The sequence below is a fragment of the Acipenser ruthenus genome, chromosome 13 (assembly GCF_902713425.1).
Source record: "Acipenser ruthenus chromosome 13, fAciRut3.2 maternal haplotype, whole genome shotgun sequence".
Lineage (NCBI taxonomy): Eukaryota > Metazoa > Chordata > Actinopteri > Acipenseriformes > Acipenseridae > Acipenser > Acipenser ruthenus.
Genome location: NC_081201.1, coordinates 22,460,081 through 22,485,312, shown reverse-complemented (window position 1 = coordinate 22,485,312; position 25,232 = coordinate 22,460,081). Strand labels below are relative to the sequence as shown.

At 36.5% G+C, this 25,232-nt stretch overlaps 2 protein-coding genes across 6 annotated transcripts; one reads left to right on the top strand and one right to left on the bottom strand.

Annotated features, from left to right (window-relative positions):
• Positions 1 to 450: 450 nt before the first annotated feature.
• LOC117418115 (interferon regulatory factor 2-like) lies at positions 451 to 15,927 on the bottom strand. Of its 2 annotated transcripts, XM_034030722.3 has the most exons (9): positions 15,879 to 15,927; positions 15,036 to 15,155; positions 13,169 to 13,268; positions 11,755 to 11,934; positions 7,271 to 7,378; positions 6,821 to 6,973; positions 3,418 to 3,470; positions 2,164 to 2,249; positions 456 to 1,718 (listed from the first exon to the last, which is right to left on the bottom strand). In XM_034030722.3, the coding sequence occupies exons 2-9, from the start codon at positions 15,144 to 15,146 to the stop codon at positions 1,715 to 1,717; spliced, it is 795 nt and encodes a 264-aa protein (XP_033886613.2). In that variant the 5' UTR covers positions 15,147 to 15,155; positions 15,879 to 15,927; the 3' UTR covers positions 456 to 1,714. The 2 variants fall into 2 exon arrangements, with proteins under 2 accessions (XP_058891700.1, XP_033886613.2); XM_059035717.1 differs by lacking the exon at positions 7,271 to 7,378 and having other exon boundaries at positions 451 to 1,718.
• Positions 15,928 to 18,255: 2,328 nt separating this feature from the next.
• On the top strand, positions 18,256 to 24,053 carry LOC117418096 (myb-related transcription factor, partner of profilin-like). 4 transcript variants are annotated; one of them, XM_034030686.3, is made up of 4 exons: positions 18,256 to 18,564; positions 19,998 to 20,410; positions 20,845 to 20,949; positions 22,758 to 24,053. In XM_034030686.3, exons 2-4 carry the CDS (start codon positions 20,014 to 20,016, stop codon positions 23,501 to 23,503), a joined length of 1,248 nt encoding a protein of 415 aa, XP_033886577.1. In that variant the 5' UTR covers positions 18,256 to 18,564; positions 19,998 to 20,013; the 3' UTR covers positions 23,504 to 24,053. The 4 variants fall into 4 exon arrangements, with proteins under 4 accessions (XP_033886577.1, XP_033886576.1, XP_033886578.1 ...); XM_034030685.3 differs by having other exon boundaries at positions 18,257 to 18,564; positions 19,995 to 20,410; XM_034030687.2 differs by having other exon boundaries at positions 18,258 to 18,564; positions 19,995 to 20,410; positions 20,864 to 20,949.
• The last annotated feature ends 1,179 nt before the right edge of the window (positions 24,054 to 25,232 follow it).

The following is a 25,232-nucleotide window of genomic DNA, read 5'->3' as shown; positions in this document are numbered from 1 at the left end:
TTGTGCTCCATCCTGTGGATAAGATATTATAAGTGACTCTGCATATAATGCACAGCCTACCTCTGTGAAGCACTTTGTGATGGTGGTCCACTATGAAAGGCACTATATAAATATATTATTATTTATTATTATTTAATAGAATGCAATTGAAACACTAACCTTTGTCCTTTTGACAAAGAGATTCCTAGAACTGAACCCAACATTCTAAGCTCAGTATGGTTCACAGCTCTTCTATCTACTAAAGACTGTTAAAACATGCTTCTAGTTAGTTCCTCACATAGCTTTTTGCATTATCAAAGTGAGAAGATTAAGTGATTATTAGCCTCACCTTCAACACCTGTATGAGCTTCCCTGTAATGAAAAGAAGAAAAAGAAAAAAAAACATCAGACTCATTGCATCTCGCTAGCAGCAGTAAATAACTGAACTGGCCCATCCCAACGCGACTGTTAGCAAGGAAGCTCACACAGGCGTAGAAGGTGGGCAACAATCAAATTAGTCTCACATTGATGATGCAAAAAGCTAAGTTGTGGAACTACCCAGAAGAAGTTTTAATGGTCTTTATTGGAGAACATACTGTTATGAACCTTGCTGAGCTCAAATTTAAAAAGATTCAGGGATTTAATGTCAAACAAAAGCAATATAAGAATTGGAAACCAAACAATACGAATGATACTTGAGTAAAAATTGTAGTCTTAGTTCTTTTTCCAGTTCAGTGATGTTTTATTTTTAAACAGCAAAAATATTTAAAAACAGAGAATGTTCGATTAGAAGAATGTAGCCACAAGCCTCGTATTCTTGGCTTGCTCTTGTATCCAGAACATTTTCCTCCAGAAAAAAAAAATGACTGGCCTTACTATATGGAAAATGAGATGGGACCTTGAAATGGCCTCAGTGCATTTACTGAGGTGCTCAGTGCTGATTCTAAGCTAACCTCCGACAGGTTTTTAGATAACTCTCCACACAATGACAGTGAGTGTTACCTGATCTGCTTTGCATATTGATCACTGAGTGTGTGTTACGGTCTCACAAACCCAAAGCTGACTCATAATGCGAAATGGCCATTGGGTGCTGCATTAGTCTCTATGTGAGGTTGCTGAGCTAACCGGAATCCCAAAGTCCATAGTTTGTTGTAGCCTCAGGTATAAAAATAACCCCAAGAGGCAAGAGGATACTGAAGAGGAACAAAATCAGAAGAAGGCTGCATCACTGGCAAACACGTTTCAAAAAGCTGTCTATGAAAATCCATTCATGAACTTTGTTACCAAGGAGCTGCACACAAGCCACTCATTAGTGGTGCAAGGAACACTGACTGGATCAGTGAGAAGATGTGGGGATGAACCCTGGTATTGTTGAAAGTTGATGGAGGTGTCTGCACTGGGATCTGGCTTCATGCTGGTGAATGGTCTTTACTAATACATTTTGGGTATTTCTGACCTCTGTTTGGCCAGGCTGGTGCATACAATTCCCAGTTCTTGTTGGAAGTTAGTCCATATTCCAGTACAAAGTTACTTCCCCTGATTCCACAGGCTTGAGAATTCACTGTCGACATAAAGTTATTCTCTACCGTACAAACGCATTCAGCGCCTTCTCTGGTGTTACGTGCTGGAGATCATGGTTGAATGTGAGCATAAATGATCAGGAAATAAAGGCTTCTGTACTTCATTCCTCATAGAGAAGTCAGCTTGTGTCGAGTGTCCTGGCTGTCCGATCCCTTCATCTGTGTAAAAGGAAGGTACTTATTAATACATAACCATTCTACTGAACACGTGCTTAGATAGGTTGAATGTTCTTACTTTTTTATGTTGTAATCATAATACATTACCCATTTATTTTGATAAGCTCAGACACGTATCACATATCTATAAAGTAGGGCTTAACTAAAGTGACCATCGGTTTTAAATGCAGCCTAATTTGTTGAAAATACTTCCTTGAAATTCACTTTAAGCAGTGACTTGAATTTCAAGCAGTCCTTGTCAGCTCACGACATTTAACTGCTGCCGTGGTCAATTATCTAGCAGGCAAAGGGAGTTAATGAGCGAAATGTTACACTGTAGTGCTTTATGGTGGAATACATTTTTTCTAGCATTCCGAAACTCCATAACAGAGCATAAGCAGTGAAATATATCATTTTTTTTAAATGTATTTCATGATCTGATACTTACTGAAAAAAGGTGACAAAGGAATTGGAATTTTTACTGTTGCCATACGAATCGTTCCATTGATCCATATTTGTCAGGTGTTCGACTATCTGAATTAATAAAAAATAACTTGTCAGTAAAGAAGGCAGTTTATTTGTGGCCATTCACGAAGCGTTAGCCTAAGTTTTAAAACCACAGGATGATATGGTACCTCTTGCTTTCTGGATGCAGAATACTCCTGTTAAACAAACATTGTTAATATGTTCATAAGTTATATACAGTACAGTGCTTAACTTTGATGGAAGCTTGTTTAAACAATTGAACTAGATAATAAAAAGTATATATGAATATTGAAAATTAAAGTAGATGTCTTAGAAACATGGTAAACTATAGAAAAGCATTGGAAAGCTCAGAGAGGTATGGTAAAGCACATTAAAAGACATGGTAAAAGTGAAGTATAACCATGGGAAAAGCATGGGAAAAATGCAAAACTACTGTGAACATTTACCGCACTAACTTTTTTTCTATAAAAAGCTAATCTGAATAATTGTCATTGACTCTTTGCCAAACTATAAAGACAAGACAGACAGCATTCACTTAGTTTATATTATTAGAATTAGTATTTTTTAAAGTAATTAATTTAAAAAAGTATTTTTCATTTGAAAAATTAAAAGCATCTTTTCAAAGCTTATACTTCAGTCTTTAAAAACTAAACTAATAGAACTAAAGCACTCTTCAGTGCTCTCACCTTATTTGTTTCTCATCAAATGTAATGGATGTTTCCCCATAAAAAAGTAAGAGAAACGTAAAGGGTACATAAGGACCTTTTTATTTTATTGTGTTGCTACATCTTTTTATGTAAGGTGTGTGTATTGTTTTATTTTTATTTCTTTACATTTTGACCATTTTTTTAACTTTTAAATTGCATTCCCTACCTCAAGATGGCTTCCCATGTACCCGCATGGACCTCTCAGAACTACATTTCCCATCATCCTCCTGCTCACTGGTAAATCCATCTCAGTTACATATGTGAGCAGGGGATGATGGGAAATGTAGTTCTGAGAGGGCCATGCAGGTACATGGGAAGCCATCTTGAGGCAGGGATGTAAAAGTTTAAATTAAAACAATACACACACCTTATGTAAACAGTTGTAGCAACACATGGGAACATGTGACACAATAAAATTAAAATGTCCTTATATATCAACTTTGAAAAAATGTCCACCAAGAATATCAAATTAGCAGCTATTTCTCAAGATATTGTTCAAACTAGCTCACCTGCTGTATAGTGTCTGAATGTTCATCTTGAATGGAGGAACTCACTTTGTTGGCTGTAAAATATAAAGGGAAATTGTCATCAGTAATTCTGAACAATGCCAACAAAAATACAATTACTGTTTTTGTACTTCTTTTAACAGAAATCATCCAATGCCCTCAGTGACTTTGAAAGAGGGTAGATTGTTGGGGCATGTTTGGCAGGAGCTTCAGTGACCAAGACAGCTCAACTTGCTGATGTTTCACGAGCAACTGTGTCTAAGGTGATGTCGGCATGGAACTCCGAGGGAAAGACATCATCAGCAAAGGGCAACAGTGGGCGGAAGCGCATACTCTAGGATCGTGATATCCGTGCATTAAGTCGAAGTGCAAGGCAAAACAGGTGAGCAACTGCAGATCAATTGACTGCAAATTTCAACCTGGGGCGCGAGCAGCCAGTTTCTCGGTCCGCCGAGAACTCCACAGAGCGGGATACCATAGTGGCCCAATGCCCTATTAAGTGACTTTACATTGGTGTTTCCATTTATTTGTCCACTACCTGTACATTCATTTTAGAACATGAATAAAGAGTTTTAAAAAAATCCAAGCAGGTTTAAAATATAGAGCACAAACAGTGTTTCGAAACAATGCATTCCCAAACAGACATTATCAAAAACATGATTTATTCATATTTTTTATATCTTACAAGGGCTTTTTGCATCATCAATGTGAATCTAATTAGTCTCTTACAGTCCATATGGGAAAAAGGCAACTTAAAATGATCATCAGCAGCAAGGCTTGTGGCTATGAACTTTGCTGTGCTTAAACTTTTCAAAATAAGTCTCAGTAAGGTGATTGAAAGTGCGAGTGGTGTGGTGAACAAAGTGAATGTCCAAACAGTATTGTACTCGTCCAAAAACGCCCAGCGATGATATCAGGGGGGACACGGCTGGCTTGCAGACCACAAACAGAAACAATAACAACAACAGCAGCAGGTAATCCCCAATCCACAGTCCAGTGCACGAAAGTGTGCTTTCCAATCAGCGGGGTGGTGGTGAGTGCTGGTGTCGTGAGGTGAGGGTAGTGCTCAGTAGGTTGGGCTGGCTCCGTTTTTGAAGCCCTTGGCTCCATACTCCTCCTCTGCGATACACAAAAAGAAACGCCAACAAAACAAAACAAACAAGCAAAAGCTCAAGCCCTATGTTACGTTTCAGCACAAGGGGCTGTATTCACGCAACTGCATCCCCTTTGTACCACCAAACTCCGCCTTGCAATCAACCTGTTGCCATGGTTTATCCAATCATTGCCTGACCCATATCTGATCGCAATGGAGTTGTTTGGAGTACTTGCAGTTACACACTTTCCCCAAGATGGCCGATTTCCGGTTTCCGCCCACCGTCGAGTCAACCCGTCTATGGGGAAGTGTACTGCCAACCTTACCCGACGCCCTTTCCGATTGGGAGGGAGATTTACAGCATCGATTCTTTCTCTTTTTATCACAATGATGAAAAACAGCAACAAGACAAGAATTAGAAACCAATTAACATGAATGACACATGGGTAAGTGTGATAGAGAGCGAGTCAACAATCTCCCTCCTGACCTGTGTGGGCACTGTATAACAGGAACAGTGTGCCCCGTACTGGATGGTTTGGCAGTTCATTCTAGAGTCAGTCAGAAGTCAGCCATCCAGGAAGGGGGCGGAGTCAAAATACAAGAAGTCATTGCCTTAATACGGTAAGCGATGTGTTAGTCATGGATTGGAGGATACGTGATTGCACTAGCTATCGAATGGGGCATGACTAAGGGTATTTCAGGGGATGTGTGTTTCTTTGTTATGGTTACTGCAAGGACCTGTAAAGGAGAGTTAACTGTTGTTATTTGTCATTGTTAGACGCCTAACACTAACCGTGAGCTTTCGCTACAAGCCAGCACCAAACCCGGACTACACTGCACCACTGTTTCACAATCGTTGTCTTGTACCACACTGTTGGAGAGTGCAGCCAGCGGCTGATGTTGATTCGCAGGGAAGCACGCAGAGCACAGAGAAGTTTGGTGTAAAACCAATTATTTTTATTTAAGAACAATGATAAACAAAAAGCTAATTGAACCAAATATCAAACAACTTGAAGAAAGAAAAAGTGGAAACCAAAAATAACTATTTATAGTCACCTAGTCACAGGTACTGACTTCAATAACTGAGTCCAACCATAGAGCTGCAAAACTGCCCTCTGATCTACACAAAAGGAAGATCCTGACTGAACCAAATGACAGCCTTTATATCTTTCCAGGCCTACCCCTCCCCCCAGAATAAACCATTATGCAGGTGGTTATATAAGAACAAAACAGCAAACAGTTATCAATAATAAATAAAGTATTCAAAAAGAAACAAATCAATGAATATGTATATATACTAAACATTAATCTAACACATGCATTAATACTATGCTTTAAAACAAACAGAGGGAAACTTAATTAAAATCAACTATCCCCCCCTATCAATATCTTCTACAGGTACAGCCCTGCTACAGGAAGTCAGTACCGAGGGAAGTCAATAAAAGCTTTCCTCACCAACATGGCTGGTTCCCCACTTCCTGTCAAGATGGAGGACCATACCACCACACCCAACTCCGGTTGCCTAAACCACTGCATATCAAAAACATGCATATTAAAATAACTGTTGTTCATTTTAGCTTAACAATAGTACTGCAATACATTGTTCTGGAAGTGTGCACCCTTCCAAACCAACTGTCTAAACAGTACTCTTGATTATTACACACCTGCATAAAGAGCACTCGTTGTCTGGAGTCTGTATTGTGCGTTATTATTATTAGTGTCTTATTATTTCGGGACTGAAACTTGTTTTGCACGGAGCGATACACATTGCTGTGTAGAGCCGGTGCTTATTATTTAAGTGTTGTTGACACGCAACCCAGCCAAATAAAGCTGTTTAATTGTGAACTGTCTTGTGTCTGTCATTTCCGGAGCACTGCATCACCACTGCACCTGCGCACTGCAAACCACTTGTTCACAGTAAGATAATAATGCATGTTTTAAAACTTTTCCATTCTACCTTTAACCCTTTCATGCATGGTGACTTCATTATATGGGGACATATGGAAGATGCAAATGCATGATAGCCTCATATGATGATGCTGTTCCCCTCCCCCATTTAAAGCAATTGAAAAAAAATAATACATTTTCAATGAAAAACATAGTCCAAAACTTTTTTCAGCTATTTAAAATATATATATATATATATATTTCATGCATGAAAGGGTAATGCAGTATGTAGACATGCTCAGCGTTCCTTTGTGGTCCTCTAGACAAAACTGCACAAGATGTCATCTCTTCCAGCAATAAGAGACACCAAATACACAATGTATTATAATACCTCCTAGTTTATTTTTTTTTAAAAAAACCTCATACCTTCTTTGTCTGTGAAGCTGGAAGAAAGGCTCTGGCTGGCTGGAGATTGGGTTTTCATTGTTTGGATTGGGCAGTAGCTGTTTATGCTGTGGCAGGCGGCAGGATTGTATCTGCTTTGCATGTTTGAAGCATCCAAATATTTAGAGAAGGCCGCTGAAAGAAAGGAAGATACAAGTGTTATTGTTCACATACCTGTGCGTCATTGCATTTGGAAATGCGGATGGGTTTCAAGTTCCTTCCTTTATTTTATTTCATAAGTATGATAATTTTGCAACAAAAGTGTTGTGTCACCACATTGTGGAAAACCCATTGTGTTTGGTCTGTGGCAGCCTTTATGGAGATAACCACCCCCAGGACATACTGATTTTATACAGGAACAAAACAAAATGTGAAACACAAACAAAAAGTATTTTTATGATGAGTGACCAGTTACTACTGAAAGTATCTCACCATTAAATTCCTCCAGAGGGTGGCAGCAGTCCGTCCTGGGAATGTCTGATGGATAATATGAGCAGTCTTGTGCTGTTTGCATTTCACTATACATCTCTTCTTTCACAACTATAAGGCAATATGACAAACGAGTAAGCAGCTAAACCAGAGCTGTCAAACCTATTCAGCTGCTGTATCGATGAAGAGAGAGCCATAAGAAACCAAACAAAAAATAACAAAGGAAGCGTTCAACTGGACTACAAAACCTCTTCAGTATAGTTCATTACACGGGTTATACAGTACGTTTAATTTGTTTTTGCACTTTAACTTGCTTCTACCAAAAACTACCAATGTCCAGACATTACCTCTGAATCAATACATAGAGGCAGAACGACAACCAATTTGACAGAATAGCTGAGGTACAAGTAGTAGGCCGACTAGTTGCCTCTTAAAACATATCAATACATCTGAATTTGATCATTTCTGGTGTTCTCTTTGTGAAAGTTGTGTTTTGCTATATTTAAATGTATAAATGTTCTAAAATGTAATTTATATGTTATATGTGACCCTAAAACCTGACTTCCCTTGTACAAGGTGCGAGCACCTTTTTTGAGTGAAAGGTGTATGCGGCAGAGATGTATGGCTCTTTGATAGAAACAGCTTAATTTATTTGAAGTCCCACTGATGATGGGAATAAGAATGTAGAGATGGGAGCCCAGCTAACAGGATTTAAGTTTTTTGCAGGCATCAGGCTTTTAAAGACTGTCACCCACACCTGTGGTGGCTTTGACAGGCTCAATGAGAGCAGAAACTGACCCAAAACTGTCACCGCTACTGGAAGCAGGCTGATCTTTGGGATACAAATTGAACATCTGTGAAACTGCATGTGTGTTAAAATGTCATAATAACTGTACTGTGTTTTAAAGTCAGTAGAAATATTAAACAAATTGTTAAAACACACTATTCAGAAAAAATGTTATAATGTACTCTGTATTAGTCAATGAGAATATTGTAGGATACTATATTCCTGTTTATTCTAGTATAACAGTAGAAAATATTATTAGTGAATGAGTAAGGTCTGAAAAGAGAGCTCCTTGTATTAAAAGGTCAGGCCGACCTGCTGAAAGTGCCAAACCTCCCTTATCAAGCAAAAGCATCTTTTTAAATTAGACTCAGAGCCTCAAAACATTCAGATCCAGCGAGAACAGAATGGCAAACTCAATGGAGCACAGTTAATATGCCAGAAACAATTGAACTAAAATAGGTTCGTAGTTCTACTATAGCAAAAAAAAAGCAAGTATTTGAATAAATAGAAAACTGTGAGATTTAAAAAAAAAAATATATATATAATAACCTTAAGTAAATGCATGAGGATGTTAGTCTGTATCAAAGTATAGCAGTCCTAAATTTTAATATTCAAGGTTGCATTTGCTGCCAAGCAGGTGCCTAATTAAAATTAATCTCTTATCAATGGAGTAAAAAAAATTACAATTTATAAAGGAGACTGCTACATTGCTATGGTACTGTATCTGAATTAGAAATACATGTTATAAAATCAATTAAAGTTAAACTGTTATACGAATAAAATAATTATTGTTTAAAGAACATATTACAGTACTAACTGACAATATCAAAATATTGTAATAACTGTACTGTGTTTTAAAGAATATACAACCAGTAGAAATACTATTGTAGCAAATTATGAGCAGGATAACAGGATTTGAATTAAGAAAACTGAACAAATGTTAATGTTAGAAAAAAAGCTTGTCTGTGTGCCTTTGTTATTAGAGTGCATATAAACTCTTGGAAGCTGGTCAGACTTAAAAAAGGGCTTCCCCTATCTTTAAATTAATGAAGATTATTGCACGCGGAAGCCTGTAACCTTGGTCGAAGCAGGCATCTCAACTTGAAGATGAAGTCATAGTTTTTAAAGAACTAAACACAAGCCTTTTAGTATAGCAAAAGAAAAAAGCAACCTTTTGACATGATCATATTTGAAACTAAAACATAACAGTATTGCATCTATTTGAGTTTTATTGTAACAAGTAAACACTGTAAAGAAAGGGACCGAGTATCTACTTTGCTTGAGAGTGTATTCATAGTCAAGTCTCTTATTTAGAAAAGAAGTAAGCTTGATCTGAAAGTAGTCTAAGCTAAACACATGTATTTTAATCTAGTATAAGTGTAAATGTTTTATTATGACAGAGGAACTGTTAAGTTTGAATATAAGACCATAAGTGTAAACTGGATTTAATAACTGTACTATACAGTGGATCTACTAAAGAAATGTAATTAATTTGGTGACCTCTTCTTTACCTGCTTGTAGCAGAGCGGTGCTGGGCAGGGAAAGTGACCTCTTCTTTACCTGCTTGTAGCAGAGCAGTGCTGGGCATGGAAAGTGACCTCTTCTTTACCTGCTTGTAGCAGAGCGGTGCTGGGCATGGAAAGTGACCTCTTCTTTACCTGCTTGTAGCAGAGCGCTGCTGGGCAGGGGAAGTGCTTTTAGGCAGTCAAAGCGAGACTCGCTGGGCATTAGCAGTTTTGAATCCATGGTCTTTCTATAATGAGTAATCTTTTTAAAATGAACTAACGAAATACCTTTTGGTAACAGAATAAGGGAGTATATGGTGTAATGTCCGTTCACTTCATTATATTATAGAAATTTATGAAAACTTGGCAGCCGAAGCGAGCATTAGAAGAGTTGTCTACAGTATAAGTTCTTATCATTTAATTGGGATGATGTTTGTGAGCCAAAAATACAGAGGCTTTTGTATTACAAAAGAAAAAGCAACTGTTGGACAGAATTACATTTAAAACTAAAAAAGCCACAGTGTTGCATTTATTTTTAGTTTTACTGCAGTAATAAACAGAGGTATTTATTACAGGGAAACTGTAGAGTTTACAAGTGAAAGAAATAAAAGTCAGTCTCAGACACACAGTAGAATTCTGGAAGGGCATTAGATCTTCAAGAGATAAGGATTAGTTTTTGGCACTTCAAAGCAGGATTCATTGTTGGCTCTTCAAAGTGGGATTTGTATTTGCTGTGTATCAACCTTGCATGATAACCAATGGAAGGTGCTTTAAGAAAGACAAGAGTATGTACCTCATTATATTAAGAAAATAATGAGAGCTAAGTTATAAAAATTAGGGATGTAAGCTTTTTTCTTACTCGAAAAGATACCGGTCCGAGGCATGTCTTGAATCCAGCCAAAGCATGACTTCATGCGGTGAATTTGGAAAAGCGCTTACAGTAGAGTTTCATATTAATAAAAAAACTAGCCTTGGCAAGTAAACAGGGTGTCTGAAACCTGCTTGCGCAGGGGATTTTTTAGAAACAGAGAGAGAGGTCAGGCTTGGTCCAAGTATGGTATAGTTAATATGAGACTATTATATTTAACATGTTCATTATAGCCTGAATTTAAATGAAAATAACTGGATCAACAATTGCAGACTCAGAGGTTTGTCATGAACCTTTTAACAGTCTTTATCCAATATTATTGTGTTGACACACATCTATACATGAAGCAAATCCAACCTATTGAGGGAAATATATTTGAAACCTGGGTTGGAAAACATCTCTCTCTATGTATTCACTATATATAGTGAATACAAGCTGATGTGATCCATGCTCTGAGGATCTTTGAAAAAATTGGTTGCTATTTGGTCGTGTTCAGAAGTCTGCCTTTGAAGACAGCTCTTGCTTTTACGTTGTATTCTACAACTACACTTCCATATAGTGGAAAGTAAGAACAATTTTGAATTTATATCTCATTTATATTGATGCATTGCTATAAGGTATAGGAATTATATTTGGCGAGTGATATATTGTATGTTTTAGGATTTAGCGGTTGGCGTTTTAGCTTTTTGCATGGCTAGCCTAAGGGCTAATGATAACCATACCTGTATTACTGTATTGAAGTATTAATGCTGTTAAACCTGTAAAGGCACTGGAAATACCCAGACAACCTATTACTTGGGATTTGCTGTGGCCTGCAACCACCCAATCCACTTTTAAGCATTTAATAAACTGAAAGAGCACTATTCCTGTTCTGATTCGTTAAAACTTCTAATTAAATTAAGTCTTTGTGATTTTCTTGATTATTAAAAAGTTGTCTGGACATATTGTAAGCCTAGTGCATGAACAATCCACTTACAGGAGTTTAAAACATCTCTGTCCTCCTTAAACATCTCCCCTGAGTTTAAGAGCGTGCTCAGAGCAATAAAAGAAGTACGTGCAAATCTGACAATTGCAATCACAAACTGCGCATCGGTCCACCTGAAACCGCACACACAATTACTTCACAATCATGTGATGTGCCATTAGTCGACTGCCAGTTTCTGAGGTAGACTGTCACTTTTCTTTCCACTTGTTGACTATTCTGTGCTTATAGAGTGAAGGGCTATTCCTTGGACAGGCCTGAGCTCTCAGAACGTTTACTTTCCTGTTTAGAAACCGTGCTGCTGTAAGTGATTAGTGTTTCTAAAACCCTATTTATAGCTCTCACCTTTTCTCTTCTTGGGGATTTTAAAGGATGGCAACAGTAGGTAGACCCTAAAGGCATTGTTTCCTTTCTTGATACTCTTGTTGTGAAGTTCCTTCACATCTGGTAGTGAATTCAGAGCACATCTAAAGTTGGCTTTCCATGTCTTGGGGTCTGGATTGTCAATGCCTGGTTTGTATTTCCCTGAATAAAGAAACACAACATACTGACTTGTTCACATAAAGCAGGCCCTTTTTATTGGAACCCTATATAAATCAGAGGCTTGAGGTAATTAAATAGAAAGATACCTATGGGGCTTTTAAAGTCGATACAAAACAAATTGAATATGTTAAACATAAGATTGTTTATATGAATAAGTTACACATGTTTAATCCTAATGCAATTCATAGGTAAGTTAACATAACTGTCATTCATTATTATAAGAAATAACAAACCGAGTGTTTTTCAGCTCATCATCTCTTATCTTTAGTTTGCACTGCAGTCACTTTTAAAAGCAGCACAATCAGCTGCAGGATCTGTGCAGCCAGCTGGCTAGAGCTTTGTGTGACTTCATGCAGCTGGCTGCATCGAACACATGGCTGTACACAACTGCACAGACCTACTAGAATCTGCATGACTGAAAGGCAAACTTTTAACCAAGCAAAAAGTATAATGGACTATAGTACCTCTCGTAAAAACTGTGAGCTTTCTTTAAACTCTTATGGTACCCGATATTATTTTAAATCAAAATACATAATTGCTATATGTACTTCAAAACTGCACACGCAAGATTTATGGGACTTTAATTGGACATTAATATGGAACTGCAAATATAAAATCTGTATCATTGCGTAATTGTGACAATATTATTGAAAGAATAATATAATAGAATACAACAGAATATTACTACGATACAATTATACAGGGTGATTCATAATTCTCCTTAAATAACCCTCTTGTGGTCAAATCTCTCAGAGTGTCTCGGTCACAGACTTTGCATCTTTGATCCAAAAATGTTGTGGGATTCAGTGGGAATAATGAATCACCCTGTATAATAGTTGATTTCCAATTAGATTCAATTATGCTCTGCTTGTAAAGGCACATTGCCTGCCATCTCTTTCAAAATGTATTAAAAAAAGACAACCCTTGAAATGCTGCAAACCACAAAGCCTTGTTCTCAAGTTATATCAAGTTTCAACATACTATTCATTTCACTGTATTTTTATACTTATTTTAATTCATTATGATTCATTTCAGAATGCCTTGCCTATTGTTTCAACTCAGGACATCATTATTTAATAAAGTACCTCTGGTTTAAGCTGGTTGGGTAAAACTTTAACTTTATTAAAACTATATTCAGTTCTCCTACTGATAAGGTTGTTTAAAGCCACTATAAAAGACATACTGTCATGGTATACTAGCCAGATTATTTCTTTACCTGTGTGCATTGCCCAATTTCTGAAAAGGCCTGCGTCCTTCTCAATGTTCCAGCCCTGACGTGCTGCATGCTTCCATGGAATCTGGAACATTCCTGACTTCTGGAGGGGGAAATAAGAGCAAAATAAATTAATTCAAATTCCTCCAGGAATACTTTTAAATAATGCTTGCTTATAAATATGAACGAAGTGGATGTTTGTTGTTCCTTGATATAGGATGGTGGAATAAAATTAATTTTGTTTCTTTCCTTTAAAAAAAAAAAAGTAAAATAAAATTACACAGATTTTGCCTGAAACCGCAGTAATTGCAGGCTGGTTAAGGAGCAACTACTCAGGGTGATTTGAAAACTAGGCATGGCATTTTTGTACCCCCAGATTTAAAATGCCTTTAGTAAGGGGAGCTGTGGGGCGCTGAGTGAATCTCAGTTGATTTTCCTTTTCTAGCCTGTGGGAATGCAATGGCCAATGAGCGTCAACTCAGCGGGACTGGGATTTGAACTTACAAGCACATGACTCACCCTGCTCTCCATGTGGCATGGACTAAAGGTGAATTACTGAGCCAGCAAGATATATACCTGGGGGTGCATTGGCTCCCCAGGGGTTGCATGGGGCCCGTTGGTGATATTATGAAGATCACTAATCTAAACAGTGGTGAATCTTTATACCATCTAAATACTAAAACTCATAAACCTGTGGACTTCTTTGAACTGTGTTATTAATTGTGTTTAGTTATATTAATAAAGGGAAAAGGGGAAAACATTAATATTGATTAGATCCTTAAAATACAGCTGTTTTTCATTGTGTACCTTTTGAATGAACTAGAAAAAATACTAATCACCATTAATTACATTAAAACACTTTTTCAATTTTATGAATCAAGAAACAATGAAGATACAGTGCCTAGTCAGATTAAAGTCATGACACTTGAGTTCTAATCATAACAGAAAATAGAAGGCACTTTTTTACACAGAGAATCATGGGAATCTGGAACCAACTCCTCAGTAATGTTTTTGAAGCCGACACCCTGGGATCCTTCAAGAAGCTGCTTGATGAGATTCTGGGATCAATAAGCTACTAACAACCAAACGAGCCAGATGGGCCGAATGGCCTCCTCTCGTTTGTAAACTTTCTTATGTTCTTATGTTCTTATACAATTTAACAAGTTTACAAGACTTTTAAAACTCAGTATTACATATACTGGCACTGACAGCTTACATCCCAGGTTACAAGTATAAAATGCACAGGGTGAAAACAGGGAACAAAAACTGTGAAAAGGATCTCAGGATCATAGGGAACTCATCATTAAAAGTATCTTGCCAATGTTGTAAGGGAATTAAAAAAGGCAAAAAGAATCAGGCATTGCAAAAAGTGTGGAATAGAAGTCTAGAGAGGTTATGCTAAGATTATACAAAGCTCTAGTTAGACCCCACCTAGAATACTTTGTGCAACAAAAAGACATCATTGCACTCGAAGGTACAGAGACATGACATGAGCTATGGCAGGAAAGAGGGGATTTGATTGAAGTCTATAAAGTCAGAAATGGTATAGATACAGTTAGCCAAAGACTACTTCAAATTTAGCACAGAGAATAGAACAAGAGGGCATAAATGGAAGCTGAGTAAAAGTAAGTTTAGAACAGAAGGTAGGAAGCACTCTTTTATGCAGAGAGTTATAAATGCATGGAACAGCCTACCAGGTGACATAGCAGGATCTAAAACACTTAATGGGAACATTTAAAAATGAGATTCTGTCCTATTAAATGAAATTCTCTTAATAGGGGCAAATGATGTGCTAACAAGTGTCGATCCTTGCTGGGCCTCTCATATGTACTGTATGGTGAATGATGTATAATTTTTAAACCCCACTTACCTCATCTACCCACTCCAGTCCTGGGTACTTGTTGGATCGTATCTGTTCCTCCAGCCATGGTCTTAAGCGAAGACGGCCTTGATACATTTCCTTTTGTCTGGTCGTTTTCATTTATTATCACTACAAAATAAAGGAAAACTACTGTAGTGATGAGTGATCTTAAAAAGTAAGTCAACGAATGCCTTCATAAAGTTCTGAAACTTAAGACATTTAAAGAAAGGTGTTTTAATTTCAGTTTTGATTAATTAAGTTTTGTATGCAAGTTTGATACAGGCTTAAACAAAACCAGTCAAGTAGCCTTTTACTTCAAAGTGTAAATTGATCCTTGTTTACAGACATAAGAAAACCACCATTTTAAATTACAAAAAAGAAAACAAAATTGGAAGGTTTGCTTAAAACGGCTGCTCTGTGCTCATACAGGTTACCAGGGTGTTTTGAGAGAATGGTTTGGTATAAAAATAAAAAAAACTTTGCCTGTGTTTTTCCCACACAATTATTAAGCTGAATACAGACTTTCAGAACATAAAAGACCCTAAATGAAATCCCTGATGTGTTTGATTAGTAATATAAGTTCAGAGTAAAAATCAAATTTCACTTAACCTTGAACACTTTCAACTGGACACAAAAGTTATTTTTATTTATGAATAATCCTTTAAGATGTGCCAATATATATTCATGCTTCTGTATCTCGTATAGTATTCTACTCAGAATAAAAGCTCAATTAACAGTATAAATAAATATATTTAAAATATCTAAAACAAATCTTCAAGATTACTGTTAAACTTTTCAGTTACGTGCAATGCATTCTGCAGTATTAGCAGACACAGTAAATCATTTGCTTACCTAGTTACTGAGTACACCAAGACGACTTCCTCTAACCGTATGATCAAACTCTGATTCTTGATAACAGCACAAGAAAAACTATCTATATACTATTTCTTTTGCCCCTCCTTTTTCCTAAGAATTCTACACCCACATAACTTAACACTTTTTCATCTGGGCACACTGCCATTATTTTTTTTAGCAAGATGTAGCACCATCTACAATTGAACAAACAGTATAGTATTTACATACAGACATATTTTTCATAACACTTGAAAGAAGACAAATATAGTGGTAACATTTCAAATGGGTTCATTTATTCCTGATTTATTATTCTTAGTTGTAGGTGTACTTCAGTAAATAAATACTATATTTATCACTAACAAAATGTTGTTTTTTTTTATCGAAATTTTGAACTACCTAACAAGTAGCCTAGATTAAATCCAATGTATGGCGGTGCCATAGTCATTATAAAGTATAGCATGGAGGCGCCATACATTCTGATTTCATTCAGGGCCAGGAAACATTAATCTAAATTCTGTGTGGAACTTTAGGTATGGCAGGATAAATGTTGGTACTGTATTAAAACAAAAATTCACAATGCTGCATTTACATTTTAGTTTCAGTACCGACATTATACTACCATAGCTGAGGTGATCTGAACGTTGGGCTCAAATGATTCATCACTACTTTGTCAACACACTTCAAAATGCTTTTATGATCTTCAATCATACATCATAAGCCTTACCTTTTTTTTTGTAAAAATCTGTGTGCATCAGCAGGTTTGTGTGGCTAATTTGGGCTGATGCTGCATTAGAGCTAATAAGCAGTATAGAAAACTGCAATCTCCTTTGTAAGTAACCATGGCAACGTCTTGAAATCATGAGTGTTACACAAACATAAAAATGAGCACACGCAGAAGAATACAAATAAAAAATATGAATATAAATATGTAAAATGAAATTGGCATGCATGTTTAAAGTTAGCATTTCAGGAATCAAAGTACACACTGTGGACCCCTTGACTCTAGAGACAGTGACTAATTATTAATTCCGACATAGCAGAGAAGCTGCCATGGCAAACAGCACATCCAGGAAGAAACAGCACTGACTAAAACCATCAAAGGGAGGAGTGAAGAGGGGGACTGCCATTAGATTATTTTGCACATACAGTAAAACCTGATTTTCCAGACACCTCTTATCTGAACAGCCCCTTGTTAATCTTGTTGTGTGCATCGCTTTGCCTAGTTGTCACTGAAAATGTGCAAACCAGCCCTCAATCACTGGTATTTACAGAACAGTGCAGTACTGTTATATATTTAAGGGATAATTGCATTGCTGTAGTGTTACAAGACTATAATGGATCTCCTGAGTCAATAAAGCCAAAGACTGGAGGTCGAGGGCATTATTTGAACAAGGGAGTTTCATTATTACAGAGGAACACGCCACAGCAATGGTATTATCACTATTATACTGCAAGTTATTTATTTACCTCTGTTTGTCTGAAATAGTAGTTAGGTTTTGCTTTAGCACTGCCAATGCTTTTTGGTCATCAGCACTCTCTTAAAGCTGCAATGTCAAACAACCATGTTCAATTGTACACTTGTTCTAAATGCATTCAGCTGTCCTAAGCAGGTGGTAGTGTGAATGTCCAGGGGAACACTGTCAAACAAGCTGGATTTCCAGCTTTAATGTCCCTTATGAAAGTTTATCATGGTAAATTTACACAGTAATTTCACAGGCTTTTCTAATGGTTATTACCATAGTTTGCAATGGTTTTTCATGTCTTTTTTTTGGACCATACCTTGCTGGTCTTTACAATGCTTACCTATGCTTTACCATGCATGTACTATGCTTTATCACACTTTGCTATGGCTTTATTATGGGAAATTATATAAAATCCAAAATGTTAACAGCATGGCTTTCCTAAGCTCAATCTTCAAACTCCTTTAATTTTAATTATATAAAAAAACGTATTGGTGTTGTGCATAATATTGGATTCAATTAGTTTTGTTTTTTATTGTAGGATTTCCTTGAAGTATTTCATGCACATTTGATACTGCTAAGTAATATAATAACTCACTGTCTGGATTTACATAAATGGTACAGAGTATAATGCAAAGTGAGTTATTGCGTTTCTTTTTTAAAAGTGGTGTGGTAAAAGAAAAAAAAGATAAGAAAAATTGCTAAAAAGCCATTGCACCCATTTCCACAAAGTAGTTACACACCCGAAAATTCAAGAAACTTCATAAATGATACTGTATAAAGTGCTGTTACTCCAAAGTCGTAGTTAGAGTGGCAGTATGTGTGCTGTTCCACTTAGCGGCGCTGCAAGATGCAGCAGGATCCACGTCAGTCTTTCTTAATCCTGCAGCAGAGGGCATATTGTACAGTGCTGTTTGCTTCCTGAAACGCAGAAAAAAAAAAAAAAAAAAGTCTGTTAATCTCATTATACTACAGATGCAGTTGATTATTAAACATACTTATTAGCAACCTGTTTTTGGATCTTTTTTTAATGTTTTATATTTGCTCAGTTTTGAATTTAGTACTCATATTTGTGTTGCTTTTTAGTGTTGCCATGGTGACCTCCACAGGAAGAACAAATTGCGCTGCAGCGTGGTAAGTAACTGGACTTTCTGAATTGCCGCAGCGCCATCAGAGACACCAATACACTCCTACCTAGCCTACAAATTCACAGGAACTGAAAGGTAAGGCTAGAAATGTAAGCTTAAAACTACAAACGAATACCTTATGAACTCAAACCAGCCTATAAAAAATACAATATCGAATTCATGTTTGTGCTACCGATACGCTATTTGCGTTAATTTGAAGCTGACGCTAAACATCTTCCTGTTGTGTAGCTGTAGTGTTGCAGCTTGTGTATCCGTTTTATTGCAGGCCGTCAGACTAATTCGTTTCAGGAATATTAGATACATATTGTGTTTTTGACATTGCAATTTTGTTCATATAACGCAATCTTTATAAATTTTAATATAAACTACATGCAAACAAAACCTGAATGTGCGTAGCCAGCTGTATTCAACTGTAATACAAATAAAACAGACATTACTCACGGACTTCCTAAAATAATAGATGTTGCTAATTTATATATGAGCTGCGTTATTAAAATATTAATCGTTGTTTAATATTTTGCTCTTTATGGGAAAACACACCAAACAGAGGCCTGTCTGGGTATGTTTCTTATTGACAAGATGCGCTACATTTCTGAGACGTAAGGGCAATTCCATGATAAAGGGACCATGATAATAAATAATAAATAATAATAATAATAATAATAATAATAATAATAATAATAATAATAATAATAATAGTAAAACATATTCATCTCAATTTTTTATTAAAATGTACATATTTATGCATTAGTTTGCCCCCTCCGTTTGCACTTGTTTTTTTTACAGCCATTTAACGTTACGTTAAAAAAAAAAACCCTAACGTTCTTAGTCTGAATTCCATTAGGTATCAGTTGTATTATCAATTTAATAGTAATACGTTTGCAAGTTATTAAGACGTGACTTTTTGGTTTCCGGATGATCCAACGCTTGTTGATACTGGCTTCATACTTCATACTGTCCAGTTGAAATTAACCATCTCATTACCACATTGTTTAAACCTTTTGGACATTTAAAATACAGATTTATTTTTCAAACATCAATCTTTACAAACCCTTTGATCATTCCCCTTTGCTGATTCCCTGGGGATGCATTGTCTTTGTTCACAAAAACTCCTATTTAAAGTATTTCTGTTCTTATAGTTTTGCTGTATTACATAAAATTGGTGTATTACATAAACACTGTATTACATAAAGTGTTTTAGATATTTGGAGTCTTTGTATCTCACATTGTTGTACAGCAGTATTTAGATAACTTTTTATTCATTTTTGATTAAACTTGCTTGGACTTTCTTTAGTACAAGGATAAATATAACTGTAGCCTTCTTGATCTAAGAACATACATTTTGGAAGAGTTAGCTTTTGTATGCCAAATGTTGGAAACGTGTTATGTGAAATCCATTAAGTTTGTATGTTTCTCAATTTATTTCCATTAGACGCCTTTTGAATGATTTAGTTCCCCCTTTAACATGCATGAAATTAAATATTTTTTTAATATACATATTTTAGCAGGCACTGGTATCAGAAGATGCAGGCCAGGGAACGGATGCGCAAACATAAATTCACAGAAGCAGAGTTGGATGTTTTAATCGAAGAAGTGACTCAAAAAGAAGACGTTTTGTTTGGTTTGCAAGGGAACTGTATGACAACCTATGAGAAAAATAAGATATGGGTTGAAATAGCACACAGACTCCATGCCACGTCTGGTATGCATCGCACTGTAAGTGAAATAAAAAGAAGGTGGCAAGACCTTAAACGCAGGACAAAGCAGAAGGTTGAAGATGCAAGATTTCACGTCTCAACTACCAGCCCGTCTTCTCTCTTGTATTTGACTGCGATGGAGCAGAGAGTCTATGACTCCTTGAATATCCAGACAGTTGTAAAAGAGGAAGAACAAGACATTCCTCGGTCATCTCCACACGAAGGTAAATATCAAGTTTAGAATGAGTTTGAAACATTTACAACATGTTTGTACTATGGCAACAACCATTATTATGCAGGGAGCTAGTTGTATGTAGCCTATGTGTCACACTACACTTAACATCTGCCTGTCTGTATGTTACACATTGATTATACGTATCCTGCGAACACTAGTTATTCCACATAATGTAAATCGGTTATTTTAATGTACTTTACAATGATACTGATACCTCTTTAGCTTTACTTACGGCTAGGTCTTAAATACCACTTGTCTAATTGTCATACAATTATTCATTGCCAATTCTGATTCTGTATTATTTTATACCTACTGTTTATGTGTCAAGTGGTTATAATGTGTCTTTTAGAACATTTATAAAAATAAAAAAGTGGATTATTTACTGTGTGTTAAATATTACAGTTGGAAATAATCAATGTCTAGTTTATCGATACCTCTCTAGGGCCAGTTTCAGCCTCAACGACATGGCTGAGAAACCCAGTCCATACTCTCACCACTCTCTGTGTGAAGAAGTGTCTCCTCCCAAAGGTCAGCTAAGCTGATTTCTACAAAACTGTGTTGTACTCTCGTATAGTTTTGTGAAATAGATAGAAAGAAGACAGACATTATATTTGCTAGTAGCCCGCTACAGTAAAGTGTTAAAACGGACCCCTGATCTCTACAGAGACGTGCAGTGCAAAAAAAAAACATGCATCGGATGGGATGTACTTTTATATGAAATGTTTCTCCTGTTTCCTCATTCTCTCACAGTTAGTTAACCATGTGCTATGGAATTCAACAGCACCCGCTATGGGAATGTGCACCATTGTATTCCCCATGGCTTGTCCTGTGACTTTATGCCAGCTCTGTTTATATGTTAGGGTCCCAGGTAAACATGTGACTCAGTCAGGGTTCATAGTAGATATCCTTACCACTCACTATTAAATGATTACAAAAAATGTCCACGCTATGCACATCCATTCACTATAAAGATGTCAGATGTGTAGTTTTTTAAAGAAAGCTCTGTTTGCAGGCCTTGATTTTAGATAGGGCTGGGACAAATATCCGAATATTTGAACAAATATTTTTTTACATGTATTCGGATACAAAAATCAGATGTTCTTATTCGCTAGAAATGACAACAATACCATGCACTGGTGACAAAAAAGGCAAGCATGTCATTCTGAAATGCCTCGCTTAAACAGTGCCCAACTTGCTGGAAATGTTGTGTAGTGATTTTTATATAGATTTTATATATTATATATTTACTGTTACAACTTTGTGTTACGTGGAATGTAATGAACGATAACCAAAACGGTGAGTTTTTTTCCCTTCATTTTACAGCGCCATTTCCACGTTTGTTTTGTTTGAAGTGTTCAAAGTTAAATTTCAGTTTGCATTTGCTTGTTCAGCTACAAAAAGCACAAGTAAACCTCATGTTATTGCTTTATGAAAACATGTCTATGACTACTGTTTACTGTGAAGAAACGGCAATGGCAAGGAATGAAAAAAACTTTTAAAAAATAAATAAATAAATACTCTTTATTTCAGGAATAAACAAAACAACGTTTAACTTGAACTGATATTTGGCATCATTTGTTTTGAAGTTAATTGATTGGGGGTAAAAGTAAGGCCTACACAACGTATTCTTTACTCCTGGGATATTTCTCTATTTTAACGTGTTACATATTGTAATGTCTTGTTGTAAAATAAAGGCACACACACAGGGGCCACGCCCCCTGCTCCTGCTGCAATGCTGTCTCTGCCTGCGTTCTGAGCAATATAATGGCTTTTATTACTTTTTGAAAACGAATGAATATCTGAATGAATATTTAAAATCTGAGCAAATATCCGAACATGAAAATCCTGTGTTCGTCCCAGCACTACTTTTAGATAGTCTTGCACATTCATGGACATTTCGCCATCCCTTCAGGGCCTTCTATCCTGTCAGTAACCAACCAGCTGTTTCCTCTAATGACTGTTACCATGAAAATACATGCTTGCAATATAATGTTTCTTTCGAAACTGCACATTTGAGACATACATAGTGAATGGAGGTGCATGTTGAGTAGGATGTATAAAAGTATTTTATTTTAAATTATTTGTGCATAAATACTCTACTTGAGGACTAGTTTTTATTCTAAGCCAATTGGATCATATTTCTACTTGGGATCCTATCACCTCAAGCTGATGGGGGTCATAGTTCGGCTTGGAATCCTAACATAATGTTTGAGACAGGTATATTGACTATTCACAAAAACTGGGAGGGTGTGCAAAAGAAAGCACATTCAAAAGCGTCAAATAATAAAAGCTTATTTATGTGGTTTTTTTTCTTTTTTTTTTTTTTTTTTTTATAGACACCTTTCCAATTATAATCACAGGCTCTGAAAAAAGTGAGGAATCTCCTTTACCACAACCATCGATTCTACAGACTCAACAATGTGTGGAATCTACACAAGCACCTGTACTTCTAAAACCACATATGTACACAGAGCAGTACACAGAACAGTCTACCAGCATGCCTTTTACAAACCATGAAACTCATGTTGTGAACCAAGAGTGTGACAATATCCAGTCTCAAAGCCCTGAGGAGCCACTGGGCTGTCTTCCCCACACAGAAGAAGCACTTCCTACCTGTGAAACCCAGCAAGCCTCTTTTCCTGGACTGCGCAACCCTCGGAGGATCCAGAACAGTCCCAACAGGATCGTGTCAGTCGGGCACTTTGAGCAGCAGCTGCTGAGGGCTCACCGGGAGCACACTGCTGTCGTCAAGGAGGGCTTCAGAGCCCTGACCAGGCAGAACAGACTGATTTACAGGGAAATGTGCGAAACCAACAAGAACATTGCGCGCATCGCATCCCGCCTAGCGGAGAAAAACGAAAGTGTGTCAGATTTAGCCGAAGAGTTAGCGGGGATCCACCACAAGATAACGGAGAGCATCGACACAACTAACTGCCTTCAGGACAGGGTGATAGATTTGTTGGCTTCGCAGCAGGAGCGATCAGTCATCGTTGTGCCAAGTGCTGTGAAAGGCACCGCTTTACCCTCCTCTTCATCTGCAGAGGTGCCGGCCACAGCTGTACTTAAACATGAAATAGACTGACTGCCAAATGCAATAGACAAAGACATGTATAATGTGTGTTTTACATAATATTTGATGTACTACTGTACTATACTGTACTCATTTGTTGTAAATCGCATAATAGCATTACTGACATTGATAGATTTTACTAAGCTTTTGATCCAATTCAATGACTGACCCATTTTTTTCTAAAGTGAAAATAGCAGTACTAGATTTATAATGTAATGTTTCCATGGCTATCCTTACACTGCCTATAAATAAGTACCCCAAAACTGTAACAGAGATTGCAATTATAACTAAAATTGTTACTTGGTGCTGTACCTCTAGGGGCAGTGATGCCAGGAGGGGTCACCAGAGGGAGAGATATATGTTTGGCACTTATTCAGTGTTTTGATTGACAAGTGTTTAAGTTCAGAAATTCATATTATATCGTATTTATTTGTATTTTTGTATAGCTATTGTAAGATAATTAGCGGAGAACACAAGTTGGATGGAGGTGCAACTATTAGTCTATTAATTGATTTATTGATAACCATGGCTTTTATTTTGCATATTTGGAGGCTCACGTAGTTAGTTAGGTAGTTGCTTGCAGGTTGCTAGACTAAAGCTCCTCTGTTTGTATTTGTTTTGTGATGAGAAATGGCAGAATCTAATGAAAAAATTGAATATCTTTTTGCTTTTTAATAAAAAAAGATTTTGTAATGCATATCATATGTATAACAATATGCACATGAACGTTTTCAGTTGTGTTTTGTGATTATTCTTTTCAATGCATCGATGATTAAGAAACTGATTGCACCTCTAAAGATGGATGCTATCAACATTTTCTTTTAGATATAATTAATTTGTCTTCCAGTAAAAAACAAACAAAAAAAAAAAAACACATTACAATCAAATAAATAAATTAAAAAAAAAAAAATCATGATTTAAAGAAGCCATATATTTTCTTGCTAGAAAACATAAGTTGCCTTATGTTTTTTTGGCTTTAAATGTACTGCTCAGAACCTGGTAGATGCACCAAAAGTGGAGGTAACCTTTTTTTAGGGCCGGGCCAGCAGTGGAAAGGGGGACTTGTGCTAATCAGGGTCTTTGATACCAGCTGTTAAATGTGCCCCATGCAATTTAAAGACTTAAATACACATTATTAAATCACAACTGTAGAGGGGACAGGAATTAGAGTCATTTCAAAAGCATCACTTCTGAAATCCAGCTTTTAGGAGTCTGCTCAGAAGCAGACTCTGGATGAAAAAATGACATTAGTTAGTAAGCCTGGTAAAGAATGATCTAAGCAGAAACACGAATAGAGCACAGAGTTCACACCTCTGACTCATTCTGCCCACTTCTGCTTTTCCTCTTCAGGGGCATTTTGGTCTATAACACACATTTGTTTGGTGTGTAGAAGTCTGTTGAAACAGTTAAAGTCATGTTGTCTAACCAGGTTTAAAGCATGTTTCAGAAAAAAAACTAGACAAGCACAATGATTATTGTCTATCAAGACCATAATTTCAGCAATCAGTTGACATAAACCATCCTTGTATGATGAAATAGCGGAAACGTTAAGGCTAAAGCCATTGCATTTCTTGACAGCTTTATATGGAGTTTTATTCCTTTCTAAAAATTTCTTTAATTTGCATCAAAACAAGGGCTTCTCTGACCTTGCAAGTGGATATAAACTAAGACATCTAAAAATATTAATTTTTGATCAATAAATAGATTTCTATTCATAGATGTATTTCAATATTTTTCTAAA

Bases quoted from the DNA above. Each gene is read 5' to 3' on its own strand.
- LOC117418115 (XM_034030722.3), bottom strand. From the start codon at position 15,146: ATGAAAACGACCAGACAAAAGGAAATGTATCAAGGCCGTCTTCGCTTA. The intron at 13,269-15,035 runs GTAAGTGGGGTT...TTCCCCCTCCAG, and splicing joins GACTGGAGTGGGTAGATGAG to AAGTCAGGAATGTTCCAGAT. The intron at 3,471-6,820 runs GTATGAGGTTTT...TATATTTTACAG, and splicing joins CAGCTTCACAGACAAAGAAG to CCAACAAAGTGAGTTCCTCC.
- LOC117418096 (XM_034030686.3), top strand. From the start codon at position 20,014: ATGCAGGCCAGGGAACGGATGCGCAAACATAAATTCACAGAAGCAGAG. The intron at 20,411-20,844 runs GTAAATATCAAG...ATCAATGTCTAG, and splicing joins TCGGTCATCTCCACACGAAG to TTTATCGATACCTCTCTAGG. The intron at 20,950-22,757 runs GTCAGCTAAGCT...TTTTTTTTATAG, and splicing joins AGAAGTGTCTCCTCCCAAAG to ACACCTTTCCAATTATAATC.